Source organism: Merops nubicus, unplaced genomic scaffold (assembly GCF_000691845.1).
Source record: "Merops nubicus isolate BGI_N331 unplaced genomic scaffold, ASM69184v1 scaffold4132, whole genome shotgun sequence".
Lineage (NCBI taxonomy): Eukaryota > Metazoa > Chordata > Aves > Coraciiformes > Meropidae > Merops > Merops nubicus.
In genome coordinates, this window is record NW_008595464.1 from 37,844 (window position 1) to 53,254 (window position 15,411).

The following is a 15,411-nucleotide window of genomic DNA, read 5'->3' on the forward strand; positions in this document are numbered from 1 at the left end:
GGTGTCTTGTACCAGTGTCACCTCATATCTGAAGTATCAGCAGTGGCCACATCTAACCAGATAAATAGGTGGCATAGGGCCTCTCAGCATCCCTAAGTAGATAGAAGCATGCAGTTACCTGTAGCACAAAGCAGTGTTCCAGCTGCTCCTTCACCCCTGCTTCCATGCCTCCCACAGAAACCAGAGAGGCTCTTTTCCTTTCAGTTGTTACACAAAAAAATGCCCTCTGCCCTTTCTGACTTACCAAATAATTTCTCTGAAGCCTGCAAGCAGGTCCAGGGACAGTCTGTGGAGGCTGAAGGAAGAGTGAATTGTCAGGATAGAAGGTTGAGCTGATGGTATCACTAAGAGGAATGCATTATTCATCATCACCACTTCTTCCCCTGAGAGATCCTGAGGGCTCAGAGAAGTGTGCTTTGTGAATAAATAACAGACTTCTCCAGGCTGGCCTCATGGCCAGAAGGCTGGGTTTCTGTCTGCCAGGTTTGGTGCTACTGTGCTTCCAGAGACCTGGATATATTGCATTAACATATTTTGCCTTTTTACCTCTATAATTTCCTTTTAATTTGAACCATAAAATGAGTTCTACAGAGCCACCTTAAATGAGCAGATAGGTTTGGAACCAGTGCTGCTAGGGCAACAGGAGGAAAATTCTGCTGATTATGTCATAGGTCAGACAATAAATGGTTAGGTGCTCAGAAACCATGGTAGTAGGATCCTTAAGAAAATCTCAAGGCAGCCAATCAAATAGCCAGATGCCATGGTAGTTAAAATGAAGAGAAGATGACATTCAGAGCAGCAGTAACACATAGAGAAATTAATACCCAGATCCTGTTGAGGTGATGTGTACTAAAGAGTGTTGCTGGTACTACAACCTTGCACAAAGCAAGGTCAATTAGAGTAGGGTGCTCAGGGCTGTGCCTGGTCAGTTTTTAGTTCCTCCAAGGATGGAGATTCTGCAACCTCTCTGAGGGTTCTCTTCTCAAGGCTAAACAACCCCAGCTCTTTCAACCTCACCTCATGCATGTGGTGCTCCAGTCCCTTAACTATCTTAGTGGCCCCTCACTGGACCTCCTCCAACATGTCTCACTTTTTCTTGTCCTGGGAAGTCCAGAGCTGGACACAACACTCAAGATATGGTATTATCAGTCTCTAAGTTGTGGTCTTCTGCAGCCTAGGGTCCCCAGCAAAGACCTTGAATAACGGATGACCCATCTGTTCAAAGTGGTCCCTGCAGTGCTGGTTGCTGCTGTTGGAGGAGTGCTGTTGTGAGGAACTGGCTGCACTCTGCTGTGAATGGGGGGGGTCTATGGCATTACTTCCCAAACCTCTGGCTACAGCTGGAGCCTGTGTTGCCACATGGTTTACAGTCAGTGTGCGTGATTGATTTGCTTACATCAAATGTCAGAAGTGTCTATGATTTACCTGTGTCTGCTGAGGGATCCCGAAGGCTGAGTTCTTCTGGGGCTCTGCAGTATCTGCAGTGTCACATAACCAAGCATTGGCCAGTAGCCTTGGTTTTGAGGCATGGGAGGTCTGACAACAACATGCAGAAGTGAAGGCTCAGGTCATGGCTGCACTATTAGAAGAGGCATAGAGCTAAGTCCCACTTGGAGGAGGCTGACTACTGGGAGTGGAAGGTGTCATGGTACTCTTCAAGGCCTCTTCTGTGACCTGAGGGTCCTGTCTTTTAGCAAAACCCATCTCAGTGTGCCAGGCTGAGTTACTGCTGGGTGTATAATCGTCACCCAATTCACATACACAGTCGATGCACCAAATGCTGTGTAATTACTTTGCAGCACTTTGGGACAAGTCAAGTGTCAAAGGGACAGGACTGTTCTCTTCGGTTTGCTTTATGACCTGGCTCTGAGTCTGCAGAGGACCACAGTGTATTAACCAGCAGGAGGCATAAAATTGCACTGCCTGCTTCCCTGCTGGCTAACCCAATGTCGTTATTTCTATGGCCATCAGAGCTTTCATAAGCCAAGCAGAGCACAATTATTTTGATAATTAGAATTAACCATATGAGATGCACCTGGTGAAAGCTAAATATCATTCCACTGTTATCATGGGCCTTTCCCCAACTTTAGTTATCGTGATTACACTATGGGGGTGCTATAAGAGAACTGGGGGCGGAAGGGGACAACTAATGGATATAAGCAGCACTAGGGACAACATTTTCTGTGGCTGAAAACTTTTTTAGAGGCCTGACCTTTAGACGTGAGTAGAATGTGTACTACCAGTTGAAGTTTTCATACCTGAGGTCTTTGCAAGCTTGGCTGTTAAGTGCCTGCATTTAGGCACTTAAAAATCAGCTGTAAAACTTGGGGAAATTCTAGGCAGAAATATGTGAAAAGAGTCCTTGGGATTGAAATGAATTTAAATTAAAACTAGAGGGAGCCTAAGTTGCTCCCCTGAGTCAGATACTGTCTTACTGTGTTATTCTGACAGCTCAGCAAGCTAACTTACCTAAGCGGCGATGCTGGTACCAAAAGGTCTTGGGAAGCAGCCCAGGGATGAGACTCCTGCATTACAATTTATTTCAGGGTGATCTAAACATGGCAGCCAGGTCCTGATCTGCAGAAGCTTCTTGCTTAACACCACCTGCATCTGTGCACACATGGACTCGCAGAAGCAGCTCTGCAGTTGTCAAGCTGCTCCTGATGCCCCTGGGATCTCTGCTGCTGGGTGGGAGCGACGTGCTGCTGTTACCATGTGAGGATGGGAGAAATGCTTGTGTGTGAGGGAGAGGTGGAACCCTGTCTCTTGTCCCTCCTGGCTCCCAGAGGCAGCGTGGGCTGCATGCCTGCCTGCTGCTATGAGCTCCAGCCGTTATCCTCCTCTGCCCTTGGTAAAGGCAACAGGCAGTTAGTTCCCCAGCCTGCAAGCTGCCCCAAATCCTACTGGTCCCATGCAGAGACCTTCAGACAAATTTTGTTTGTTTGTTTTGGTGTAGAGGGAGACAGCTGGTTAAAAACATCTAGCAAAGGACTGAGAAGGAGAGTAGGAAAAAAGTGGGAAATGGGCTATCCAGTAGAGCCTCTGAACATGCCAGTTCAAATGGCTTGTTGCTGGAGTCCTTGGTCCTGTCAGTCAAGAGCAGCTTGCCTGTGTGATATCTTTTCCTCAGCAGGACATATCTGTCACTCTCAAACCAGTTACTTGCTTGGCATCCTGTTCTCCTTCGGAAATAGCTGTCATTCAAAAAGCATTTTGCATGACTGATGTCTGTGCCTGATTAGTAATTAAGCGATAACATCAATTCTGCAGTGGTGACCATTCTTGCAGAAGGAAAAATCAACTGCTTTGTTGTCTGGTCCCTTCCTTTGTCTTTATTTCTGATTTCAGGCAGCATGCAGGAACTGTTTGATTTGGGGCAAATGTAAAGTTGAATAGTCAAGCTCTGAGTCCATGGACTTGAACAGCTGTCAGTGGTTCATAGCTGATGCAGAGAGGCTGTATAAATTCTGATTAAAAGCATGTTGTTCTAGAACACTTGGTATAGCAACTCATTGCAATGGCAAAAGAGGAGATTATTTTAGACCAAGGGAGAAAATGATGCTCCTCTGCTAACATCCAGAATAAATGAGATTATCTGTGAGCTGGTGAGGGATGGACATATCAGCAGAGGTGAGAAACTCGTTGGCAATGTAGTGTCATGCGACAGGGTAAGGACACTAATACTGAATGAAGGAAGCTGTGAGAAAAGACAAAGGAAGTAGGGAATCCATGAGATGAAGAAAGAACAGTCTGTGTTTCTGCTGTAAAAGGCAATTGTCATTTGGATTTTGGAATCCTAACAATACGTTTTGTGCCTAAAAGTAATTGTCATGCCAGTCTCTACACCTCACTAAAGGGAAATACTAGAGTTACTGTGTTCCTTGTTAAAAAGACAGGCAAGACAAAGTGCAAAGATTAAGCACCTTTCCCAGAGTTCCACGGCAAATTATTGCAGAGCTGGGAGAAGAGCTGGGCATTGAGCAATGAGCTGTGAACTCCTTGATGAGGGCTTTCTCTCTGCTGGGGAATTGGTGGACAGGTGAGGAAACGAGAACAAAGTGTTTGGGTCTGAGTTTTTTTTTAACCTGTTGGAAGTTCTGAAACTTGTGGTGAAAATGTGAGCATTGCTAATATTCAGACTAGTGGAAGGAGGTTTGGAATACCATTTTACAGCCATTATACTGTAGGGTGCAGCCTGGTTATGTTCTGCATTGAGTTTGCACAGACAAGAAGTTCAGCACGGGGCAACCTTGTCTGTAAAATATGCAGATGATGGCTGTGCTGGGAGAAGCTGCACTTATAAATGAGAAGAGGAACATCCCCCACCTCCCACCTCACCACGCCAGAGGATCCAGAGCAGTGCAAGCCAAGAGAAGCAAATGGGATTCAGCTTTGAAAGATGCAAGCTCAGTCATCTAGGGACATATAAGCTCAAAATACAAATACTCTCCGAGTCATACGAAGCAGCATAAATCTGAAATAGAGTGGGATGTGTTTCTGAGCAGCAGAGCAGTCAGGATTCTGCTGTGTGAGACAACAGAAAAATCCCAAACTGAGGAGACTTTGGCTCTGTATGCAAACCCATCAGTGATGCTCCTTAGCAAGATGATAATTTATTTCTCTACAGTGCCATTCCTGGGAGTATGGCATTACTCTTGTTTTCTGTTTCCTGTATGAAACAAAGAAGGAAGAAAGCCAACAGTCTTTCTCCAGAATTGCTCAAAATGAGGAGAGTAGGTGCCACTCAGTGAGGCACGTTGCTAGAAGCAGGAGGACATTGTTTACCTCTGTTTTTATGTTAAAGCTTACATAACTATCTTCTTCATTGAGGTGCCCAAGAGTTACTAGTGGTCTTGTTGAAGGCAATGAGGACCTGCCTGTGCATTGAAGGAGGCTTGGAGGGGGAATACACTGTGTGATTTTAGTAGAGCCAAGGCAGGAACTTGGAGAAGGTCAGGAAAATTAGTTCAAGCATTTTAAACAAATGAGAGGGACGAAGAGGTCAGAAGGAGACAGCTCTGCCTCCAGGGTACCGTAGTTCATTGACCTCTGAGGAGGGCAGAAGCTTTTAGCATTTCACCTGGTGTGTGAAAGCCTCTGTGTCCTGCAGATGCAAACCCACTGCAGTGCCTGGGGTGCTGCAGGGTATGGTGCAACCAGCCTGTGGAAAGGGCCATGGTGTCAGCAAGTACGAGGCTGAAAGACAGACAAGTAACAAGGAAAAAGAAGGGGGGAATGGGGAGAGCACCCCACAAATCCAGAATATTGCCAAAGAAAATTGCCTTCTTCCCAAAGAATGGAATTGGTGAGAAAGCCCCAGCAGACCTCATGTGTGGCATTGAGACTGAGGTCCTTGCTGTGGGAAGTGGCAGCTCTCTTTTGGCTTGCTAGCAGTGACGAGCTCTGCCCAGAGCCTGGCAGATGGGAATGGCCACACAGGAGACTTGTGTCAGTCCCACCATTGCTGTTATTATGGCAGCTCACAAAGTTTGTCTTCTCCCTTCCTGGGTCCCTGCAGCGTCCTGAACCGCACCCCTCCCAGCCTCATCCAGGAGATCATTTTGGTAGATGACTTCAGCTCAGATCGTAAGTATGGACCTATTTCCCTTGCACTTGTTCCTTCCCTTCTGTTTCTTCTCTTTTCGTTTGCTCTGTTCAGTCCCTCTCCCTCCCAGAAATTCCTTCTTGTCTATGTGCAAGAGAAGAAGAAAAGGGAGGAAGATTTTCTGTATTTAGTTTACATTCATGCATGGTAGAAGCCAGAACTGCTTCCTCTTTTTTTTTTTTTTTTTTTTTTTTTCCTCTTTCCACTGGGTCTTCCCTTTCTGTCAGCTTGTCAGTTTTGGCCAGCTTGCCAGAGATCTCTGTCTAGTTTAATTATGCACCATTTTGTGAGCTGTTGAGCACTGATATATGTGTAGCAATGGTGCACATGAGCAGAGTGGGAAATCACAAACCAAGAGAGAGCAGGAGGATGCAGTGGAGCCTACAAGAAATTGTTGCCTGGGGTTCTGCAGGCAGATTGGGGCGAGACCCTCTGCCTGCCTCCATGTGTCTGGGACCCTGGGTGTCCCTGTGGGAGGCTGTGGAACAGTTATTGCTTTGGGCAGTGCCATACCTTCTCCTGCAGCCTGGCACAGGGATGGAATGTCTTCTGCATGAGTCCCACCAGACCTGCAGACTGGAGACTGTGGACTCTTTCTGTCTGTACAGCTGCTCTCCCTCCTAGCTGTTGTGTGGTAGTGCTGAGGTGGTGGGGACAGAAGTCTTCTTGCTTCTCCCATGATGTGCGCTAGACTCAAGGATGATCTAGCTGTGTGCCACTTATAATAATTGATAATTACTCCTTCAGAACACTTTACAGATAGCTGAGAATTCCCACCTTGGCCTGCTGAGGTAAGGAAGCATTGCTCTTTTCATTTTGCAGCTAAATACTTATGTAGTGTTGGCCAAAAAACCTTTTAAAGGTGGATGCTGAGATTAAGGATTTAAGTTTCTGAGGGCCTTAGAGTGTGATTTGGATAAGGATTGAGCTGTGACCAGCTGTTGGAGTTGAGTATTTCTGAGCACTCCCAACAAAAAGCCTAAGCCTTCCACATTCAGCACCTAGAAATTAAATTCTCCATGGCCAAAGTGTTTCAGATTAACACTGATGGATTTCTGGTACCTGTCCTGCACAGGGCTCACAGGGCTCAACCAGAAACTCCCATGTAGTCTCCTAGGTAAATAGAAAGATTTTTAACAAGCTCCATCCTGTGACAGGTCTCTATATTTCACTGGCATCTGGATATTTGTAGATGTAGCTACACCCCTGAGGGCACCAGGATGGAGGCACTTCAGCACGTTTGTGGTCTGATGCTTTGCTTTAATGTCTGCCTGAGTTTCTCCAAAGATAGAGTCTTTCAGCTCTGACAAGTAGTTACAGTCAGATTGATGTGCTCCACTCCTGGAGAGTGAATGACTTAATAAGGATTCTCACACCTGAAGTTGTGACTTGGCCAAGGTGGGAGTGTTGCCTTCCCTTGTAGCAGATGTCCAGCAAAATCTTGATGCCCTGTGATTAAGAGAACCTGCCACTTCACTTGGATGATGCAGCAGCTGCCAAAGTGCCTGTGCAAGAGCAGCATTTCAGACTGCACGTATCCTTGAGAATGGAAATGCTTGTGCAGGACCTTGCCAAGAGATGCACTTTGGCTGATGGCTTTTGGGTTCTTCCCAGAGTGCTCAGTCTGTGGGAGGATGACAGCAGGAAAGTGGGGTTGTGAGACATGAAAAGGAACATGGAATAAACGTGGAAACTGGGGTGAACTTGGCGGAGCAAGGAAGAAGAGCAAGTTAGAAATTGTTATTCCCATGACCTCTGCTAGGGCAGGAATAGAGGGAGGGTAATAGAGAGCTGAAGACCCATTGCTCATTGGTATGGCTGGGCTGGAGCCAGTAGCTGTTCCTCTCCATCAGCTTCCCTGGGCAATGTAAGTGAGGGATGCCACCAGCTTCTGGCAAGCCACCAGCAGAGCCCTTGGCTAGGCATCTGGGTTAGTGTAATGGTGTCTCCAAGGAAGCATGTCACATCCCCGTGGCCTGTATTAAATAAAATCAAGCAGAAACTACCCCAAGAACAAATGGTGGCAAGTGCCCAGATGAGCTGCTGAAGGCAAAGGGAGCGGATGAGATCAGTTTCTATGACAGGACTCTTTTGTTTGGCGCTTCAGTGATTTGCAGCCCTGGCTCCCTGTGGTCCCTCTTTCATCAGTGCTCGGTGCCACGTTGCCAGCGCGTGCCCCGTTGTTCCTGTGAAACACTGAGCACGGGAGGGCAAAGCCTGGCTGCACAGAGGATCAGGAAGGAGGCTCAGCTGTCCGAGGAGGACAGCAAGCCAGTGGTGCTCTTCTGTAGACAACAGGATTAAGGCCATCAGGCTGATTAATGTGATGTTAAGTGAAAGCAGAATTTCCCCTCCCATGGAGAAGCAGGAGAACAGTTAATTGGAGCTCTCTGTTGAAGCCAAATAACTCATGCATGTGTGCTAAATGTGTTTGGTTTTATTTTTGCCTTCCCTAAGCTGAGGACTGCCAGCTCCTTACCAGGATCCCAAAGGTCAAGTGTCTACGAAACACGCGGCGAGAAGGTGAGTGTGGAAGGCTTTGTAGGTATAAATATTCTGCAGATTTTCCCATGTGGCCCTGTTTGCCTGCCAGCTGCTTACGTGACATTTCTTACAGTTAAAGTTCTTTTTTCGGTATAAGAGTTTGGTATCCTAATTTGGAGGCTCTGTGGTGGGAGAACCTGCTTTATCAACTCTAAGGCTTCAGGGCGTTCATTTCATACTTTAAATAATGAGAAGTAGTGTCCAGAGGTCCTGGCTAGAACAAGAACCACATTTTAAGATCTTTATGAATATAGATGCAGATGTAAGTCTTGCCCTTTTAAACTCAGAGTGCAAGATAACAAGCCACCTAGGAGATGTGGGAAACAGGAAAACAATCCTATATCTATCTTAAAGTGATAAAGTTAAGGAAAGTTATTTCTCATGTATCTCCCATGTGCATAAATGGTAACGCCAACTTTCCCAGCTGCTGCTGAGTTTGATTCACATGTCATCACAGCAGGAACCAGATGAAAGCTCAGTGGCATAGACAGAAGTGACAGGCGAGGTCATTCTTTGGGTGCTGGGAGGGCTCAGCTGACAATATCTCCAGGGGGCTGCCCTACTAAAGCTGCTCTCTGCTCCTGATGGAGGTGTGAGGTAGGAGAACCACCTTTCTTCCCCCAATAATGGCCATACAAAGCGTTTTTTTCTGAAGGAGGATCGGCTGTTTCCCTTTTCCCTTCCTCACCTTCCTACTCCTCTGCTGTCCTTTCTGGCTGCAGGGCTGATTCGCTCTCGGGTGCGAGGAGCTGAAGTGGCTACTGCTGACATCCTCACCTTCTTGGACAGTCACTGTGAAGTCAACAGCGAGTGGCTGCAGCCCATGCTCCAGAGAGTAAAAGAGGTGAGCACATTGTCTCCCTCTGGGGTGGATGGAGCTGGCCTGTCTTGTGCTGGTGGATCCCCTGCCCTCACATGCCATCAGCAGTACTGGGGAGGACAAAGCCCACCCAAGGACCCCTCATGCAGGCTGTTGCACAGGAAGGTACAGCCTGACCTAGATGGGCGAGTGATCCCTGGTGGGCTTCTACATTCTCCTGCCAGTGTGGCAGGGCAAGAGGTGCTGAGTGGTGGGATGCAACGGGGAACACTTGAACCACCAACTTGTACCTCCTGTCTCCTGCAGGTGCTTCCTAGTCCTGTCCACCTGTACATGGAGAGTCACTTTGGCAGCACGTTTTTTTCCATGGTTGCCATCTCCCTTCTTGCTGCTGGATCCTCTCCTCTGCCCTGGAATCTCTAATGCTGCATTTTATTCATGTCTGGTTGTCTTAATATGAAGGAGCAGAAGAAAGTGAAACTTCAGGATTGATGACTTAAAAGCTTCTGGTTTTTGTTCCTCCTCAGTAAATCCTCCATCTTGACAGCCCATAAATGTTTACTTTACTACTGCTCTTTAGGTCAAGCTGCAGCAGCAGCAGCATAGGAGTCCCAATGCAGAAAGGACCTCACTAATTTCTTCAGGGAAGGTTCCAAGTTACAAACCCCTGTTTGCTGACTCCAGTATTATTTAGTGAGCAGATTTAAAACCAGCCTATTTCTGACCCAATTCCTACATTTCTGTTGTGCATCCTAGTTCAGATTTTCATCTTGCCCTACTCAGTCCTAGTGTTGGCTGGTTGGAGCAGTGGCTGGAGCACCAGGCTGCCAGGTGGATGCTGGGGGGGAGCTCAAGCTGAGCAGATACACTCTTGCTGGGCAGCCATCACAGCACACAGGGTAATAAACATGAGTGATAGCTCTCACCTAGGATGTGCTGTCCTCGGCTGCCTCATAACAAGATGCTGTTTCTGGCATTGCCAGCTCTCTATTTCATCATATATTTCAGCTATCACAAGACTGTCTTTTATTGCCCTGTCTCATGATGTTGAAAAATTGTTATAATCTCAACTTCTACTTACTAAAAGGATCGCAAAGTTAAACTTTAAATATCTATATCCCTTAATGTCAATAGAGTACCCACAATCTCTTTGTGCATACTGAAAAAAAATACATTATGATTCTTAAGTATGGGGTCTTGATTCATAGCACTTGTTAGGAAAATGCTTTGTGAGAGGGTTGATCATTTCTAGGCTAATGATAATGAGTTAATTCAAGGATGGCTGAGCAGAAGGTATACTGTCAGTAGATATCAAAAGAAAGCAGAAAACCTTTGGGAGAATGATTCATGCCCTGTGACCTGGGCAGGAAATAAAGCAGTTTCTTAGCAGTACTCCTGGCTGTTGGGATCCCAGGCTCCATTCCCCACATCCATGGTGTGCAGCTAGTTAGTACCTGCCATCTCCCTGTTTGGATATAGTGGCCATGGCTCCCTTGCTCAGCTATCAGCACTGTACTGGAGAAGCCATCAAATATTTAGATGTGCAGCTTTGTGTTTTCTGATGTCTGGCAGCTTTGACAGATATTCAAGGGAAGTCTGACTCCTTTATTTTTCCCCAGGATTATACCCGAGTGGTGAGTCCAATCATTGATGTTATCAGCCTGGATAATTTTGCCTACCTGGCAGCATCAGCAGATCTGAGAGGAGGTGGGTATAATGAATGGCTTGGGTAAGTTAGGCCTGAGGGATGGTGCATGAAAAATAATTGATGTTCTCTCCAGCTTTCCAAGAAAACAGAGTGATGATCTCTCCTGCTGGGTTCCCTGTCCTCTTTTTCCTGCAACTCGCAAAGTCAGATCCTTTGCAGAGTTAAATCAAAACCCAACTAGTGTTTTCCTCTTGAGCTTGCATCACTATCATAACATTTTGCAATTTCAGGGCTTAGTTAACTCATCAAAGTTATCACCATACACTCCATGTACACTGGAGTCTGGCCGTTGCTGCTCTGCTCTGCCAGGCTCTCGCATGGCATCTTCTGAAGAGCATTTTCACCTCTCTCCTCACAGCTGACCCCCTGTAGCTGTTCCTGTGGTCACCCACAGTGCCTGGAGCTCTTCTCCCTCTTCTGTGACTTGGGTTAACTGCCACACTGCTTGCCACTTTTCTGTGGCTGCCCTTAACAATGGTCTAATGTTAGTGACTGTGCTGTGTCCAGTTATCCACCACAGGGCAACGAAAAATAAATGGTAGTCTTGAAGGAGGTGATGGTTACAATGATCTACGGGCCTTTGTGCCCAGAATACATCAAATCCCACAAAGTCCTTCGATTAAAGCTTCATAACTTTGGCAGACAGGGAAGTATAAGACAGACTGACCAACATGCAACTCCATCTCACACTGACAACATTCTCCTGAAGGTGTGAAGTGGAATTGAGCAGAGATCTGTAACGCTGAGGGGTGAAGAGGCCAAGTCAGAAGCTGGTGGCTTCTAGATTATGATAGACTCTTGCCATTTTGGGTAGACTGTGAGGGAGGTGAGGAAAGGGAAGCAGGGACAACCTGTGACATAAAGGTGGGGAGTATCACTGAACCTAGTAGAAAACCAAAACCCAGACCTATTTAGTGTGGTTTTTTTTTTCCTTCTCAGGGTTTGACTGGAGCCTTCACTTTAAGTGGGAGCAGATTCCTATAGAGCAGAAGATGTCCAGAACAGACCCAACTCAGTCGATAAGGTAGCTGGCTCTGATAGATGCTGTACAGTCCCCCAGATGCCTTTCCTAAAGTTTCATCTGTATGACAAGGAGTGCACAGGGGCTGCCTTGCTGATGAGAAGATGCCACAGGGTTCACTTGATGGTGGCAAACTCTTCATGTTATTTTCTGAATGCATTGAGAATTATGTCCTAATTCTGAGAGTGTTACTCTCTGAATATGGTAAGAATCCAATTTATATACCAGCATAGGCTCATAGGCATGGCACCTCTTCTTTAGAATAGAGTCATACAATCATTAAGGTTGGAAAAGACCTCTGAGATCATCAAGTCCAACCATCACCCAACACTACCATGACCATTAAACCATGTCCCCAAGTGGAACGTCTACATGTTTTTTGAACACCTCTTCTATATGTTTGATTTTGTGGTCTCCCTCACTCAACACTCTGAATGCTGCAGAAATCCCTTCCGGGTTTTTTAATTACTTCCATCTTCCATGTGAAGAATTTAGGAATGAAGCACCTGAACAGGCACTCAGCAACTGCAAAGCAGACCTGGGAACTGAATTTTGCCTAGTAATTTGGGCCCAGAATTATCCTCCCCTCCTAAACACAGATGCCTGTGCACAAAACAGGCTGTTTGCTGAAGCTTTTATTGCCAGCCTCACTGTTGTAGGAATGTAGAATGTGACAAATCCTGATACATGCTTGTCTGTATAGGCAGACAGCTCCCTGTTTGTAACAAGAAAGTGTCATTCAGTTCCTCTGTGTAATTTGTGAGCCCCTGTTTTGTAGTCCAGAAGCCACCAGCTTGCTAGCAGCAGAGCAGTGCAAGTGCAGCAGTGTCTCTCACACCATGTCAGTTGGTGAATGCAGTCATCAGACAGTGGCCCTGTTGCTCCTTCACAGTGTTTTCTTTTCCAGAACCCCCGTCATAGCAGGAGGCATCTTTGTGATTGACAAGTCCTGGTTTAATCACCTGGGAAAATATGATACTCAAATGGACATCTGGGGAGGAGAGAATTTTGGTAAGTTTAGGATGTTTCAGGGGAATGACACCCTAATGCAGAACCACTTCCCAGTCTTCATCACCTACCAGAACTGTCCTGTTGAGAGCTCTGGTGTGCGTGTCAGGGTCAGGCTAGGGACATGGTCAGGTGACCCCACGGCAGTCAGAAGTGCATCTCTGTCAGCCTTGTCCAGAGTAAACGGAGGCTTTTTGCTGGCAGGACCATTCGCTCTCTCACAGGCATAATACACTGTTGTACAGGTGCTTCCACACTAGAGGTAAGAAAGAGGAACCTCCTGATGTTTAAATTGTTGCTTGGTTTTGGAGACTACTCCCCCAGTCCTTCACATGACAGCTTGTGTTGCCCCAGCTCTGAAGTGGACAGTCACTCCTGCGCTCTCCTCTCACTCCTCTTCCTCTTTCCCAGGTAAGTCTGAGTTGCTCTCCCAGCTCAATAGGTCAGAAGGATGTTTTTCCTAATAACACAAGCCTCTTTGTAAGTAGATTTTGGGTACAAATATATCCAGAATGCAAAAATTTAAAAGCAGACTGGGGCATCACAAACATCTGAGGAATTCAGAGGCCCAGGTTAGTGTGTCTACTCAAGTGCTGTCGTCTTACAGGGCATGGTGCTTATGCCCATCTCCTTGCACTTAATGGTGGCAGACATTTTCCAGGTATCTCTCTTTGCTCTGTATGAAAGGATGTCACCAGGTGTTAGTGACAAAAGGAAGAAAGAGTATTCAAAAGTGGTTCACAGTCACTTCAAGTATTTGGCATGTTCATTTAGAAATGATGCAGGGGGAGCTGAAGAGATAAAAGCCTTACTCTCTTTTGCAGTCAACTTAAATAGACTTTTCTGAGGCTAACACTGCCAAAACCATTTTTCTGTTTCTACAGCTACCATAAATGTCACAGATTTGTAAATAAAACCCTTTAAAGAATAATTTATGTGGTGTTTTCTAGCACCTGGAGGACTGAATAGAAAGAAAGAATAGTTTGGAAGAGGAAACTTCTGTCTCTGAACACAGATAGGAGAGCTGCCTCTTCCTGAAATGCTCTCTGAAATAAATAATATTTATGGCTGATAACAGAATATCAGGGTACCCCTTTTTAAAAACAAAATACCTAATAATGAGTGCTTGTGCTTTCTGAGTTCTTCCTTCAGTTTTATGATACTTGTGATATTAAAGAGAGATATTAAATGGGGCTGACATTGGGATCTCAGCAGTCCTAAGCGCTGTAGGCAGAAGTAGCAGTCGGCCTTTACCCAGGCATGAAAATCCCCTCCTGTGCCCCTCAGACTCCTCTGCACAGCCAAACTCAGCTCCTTGCTGTCAATACCCCTGCTTCAGCTGCAGTGCCAGCCACTTGGCCATCCTGCCAGCCTCTGAGTAAAATAAAATTATTATTCGCTGTGTAAAAACTGTAAACCCCAAAGATGGAGAAAGAATATTTCTTTAGGCTTTTGGGTGTGTGCTTCTGTCCACCTGGGAGCCCAGTGTTGTTGTTTGGTGCATATGATGCCAAGCAGAGCTCTCTGCCATTACTTGCACACCCACAGCCCTTCTTGCACCTAGAGCTGACCAAAACTTCCACAAGATTGCTTCAGTCTCCTTCAAATTACTTTTGTAAAGCCCAGCAGTAGCTGGGTCAGGCTGTGTGGGACTGGGCCAGATGTGCAGGTCTGGGCACTTTTACTTTATTGTGTTGTTTCCCTGCAAATTCACTGTCTCCCATCACTTGTCCCTTACCCTGCACCTCCACTCTTCACTTCAGAGGGCAAAGCCAAGTGCACAGTGCTCTGTTTAATGGGCAGTTGAAGGTATCTTAAAACCAAAAGAGATTACTTTTCTTTTTCAGAGCTAGCTTCTGTTCAGCTTTTCAGGATAATGTGAGGCAACAAATCAACCAGTGGTTTCTACATCAAGCTGGTTGCTGTTGTGGGGCAGAAAACCTGTATTTGACAGCAAAAAGCATTAATTTTTCTTGAAGTGTTCAGAATAGTTAATTTACCCTCTGTAATTTATTTTTTTTTCCATACTCAAGTTGAAAATTCCATTTTATGGTCAAGGAAAAATGTTGATAATGTTCTGAAACACCATTTTTACTACAAGTTACAATTTTGAGTGGAAAGGAACTCTTTGGATAAGGTCATCATTTGCAGGGGAGGGAGGAGAGTGGTTCTAGCTAATTTGGGTAAATGAGATGGGCCATTCCCTGCCCATGAAGGCCATTTTTAGTAAACTCATTTGAAACTTTTTTTCCTGTGGGGAAATGGGATAAGAGAATGTATGGGAAATGCACAGAATTGGACGAGATCTATGCACACAGCAGCCACACAGAAATGATAAGGCAGCAACTACCAGCTGCCTAAATAGCCTTCCGACTGGATGTGAGCTGGTGAACCCCTATTTTTTTCCACCGTGATGGAGGAAAAAACCACAGTTATTAATTCATTTAAATCACATATGGACTAGGTCACGTCCTGGAAAATACACAGCGAAAAGCTCTCCTATGCTTCCCATAGGAGGATGGATAAAAGTTCTTAATAAAGCTATATGTGATCTCTGTTTTCTCCTCTGTGCCCAACATCTGCATTATTTCACCCCTTCTTTAAAGAATTTTGTCATTTACAGACCTGGACATGCATGCAGTCTGTTTCTGTGCCTAAGATATCAACATGGCATGAGGGATTGTCTCCTGGGAAATGGACATCAC

At 45.8% G+C, this 15,411-nt stretch overlaps 1 protein-coding gene across 1 annotated transcript in view; it reads left to right on the forward strand.

Annotated features, from left to right (window-relative positions):
• The window catches only part of GALNT16 (polypeptide N-acetylgalactosaminyltransferase 16), a 34,247-nt gene that overhangs the window by 4,856 nt on the left and 13,980 nt on the right, over positions 1-15,411 (forward strand). Inside the window, exons 3-8 of the mRNA XM_008936043.1 lie at positions 5,519-5,586; positions 8,063-8,128; positions 8,872-8,993; positions 10,589-10,676; positions 11,617-11,701; positions 12,606-12,709. Coding sequence (XP_008934291.1) covers positions 5,519-5,586; positions 8,063-8,128; positions 8,872-8,993; positions 10,589-10,676; positions 11,617-11,701; positions 12,606-12,709 — 533 coding nt within the window. The remainder of the gene's footprint in view (positions 1-5,518; positions 5,587-8,062; positions 8,129-8,871; positions 8,994-10,588; positions 10,677-11,616; positions 11,702-12,605; positions 12,710-15,411) is intronic.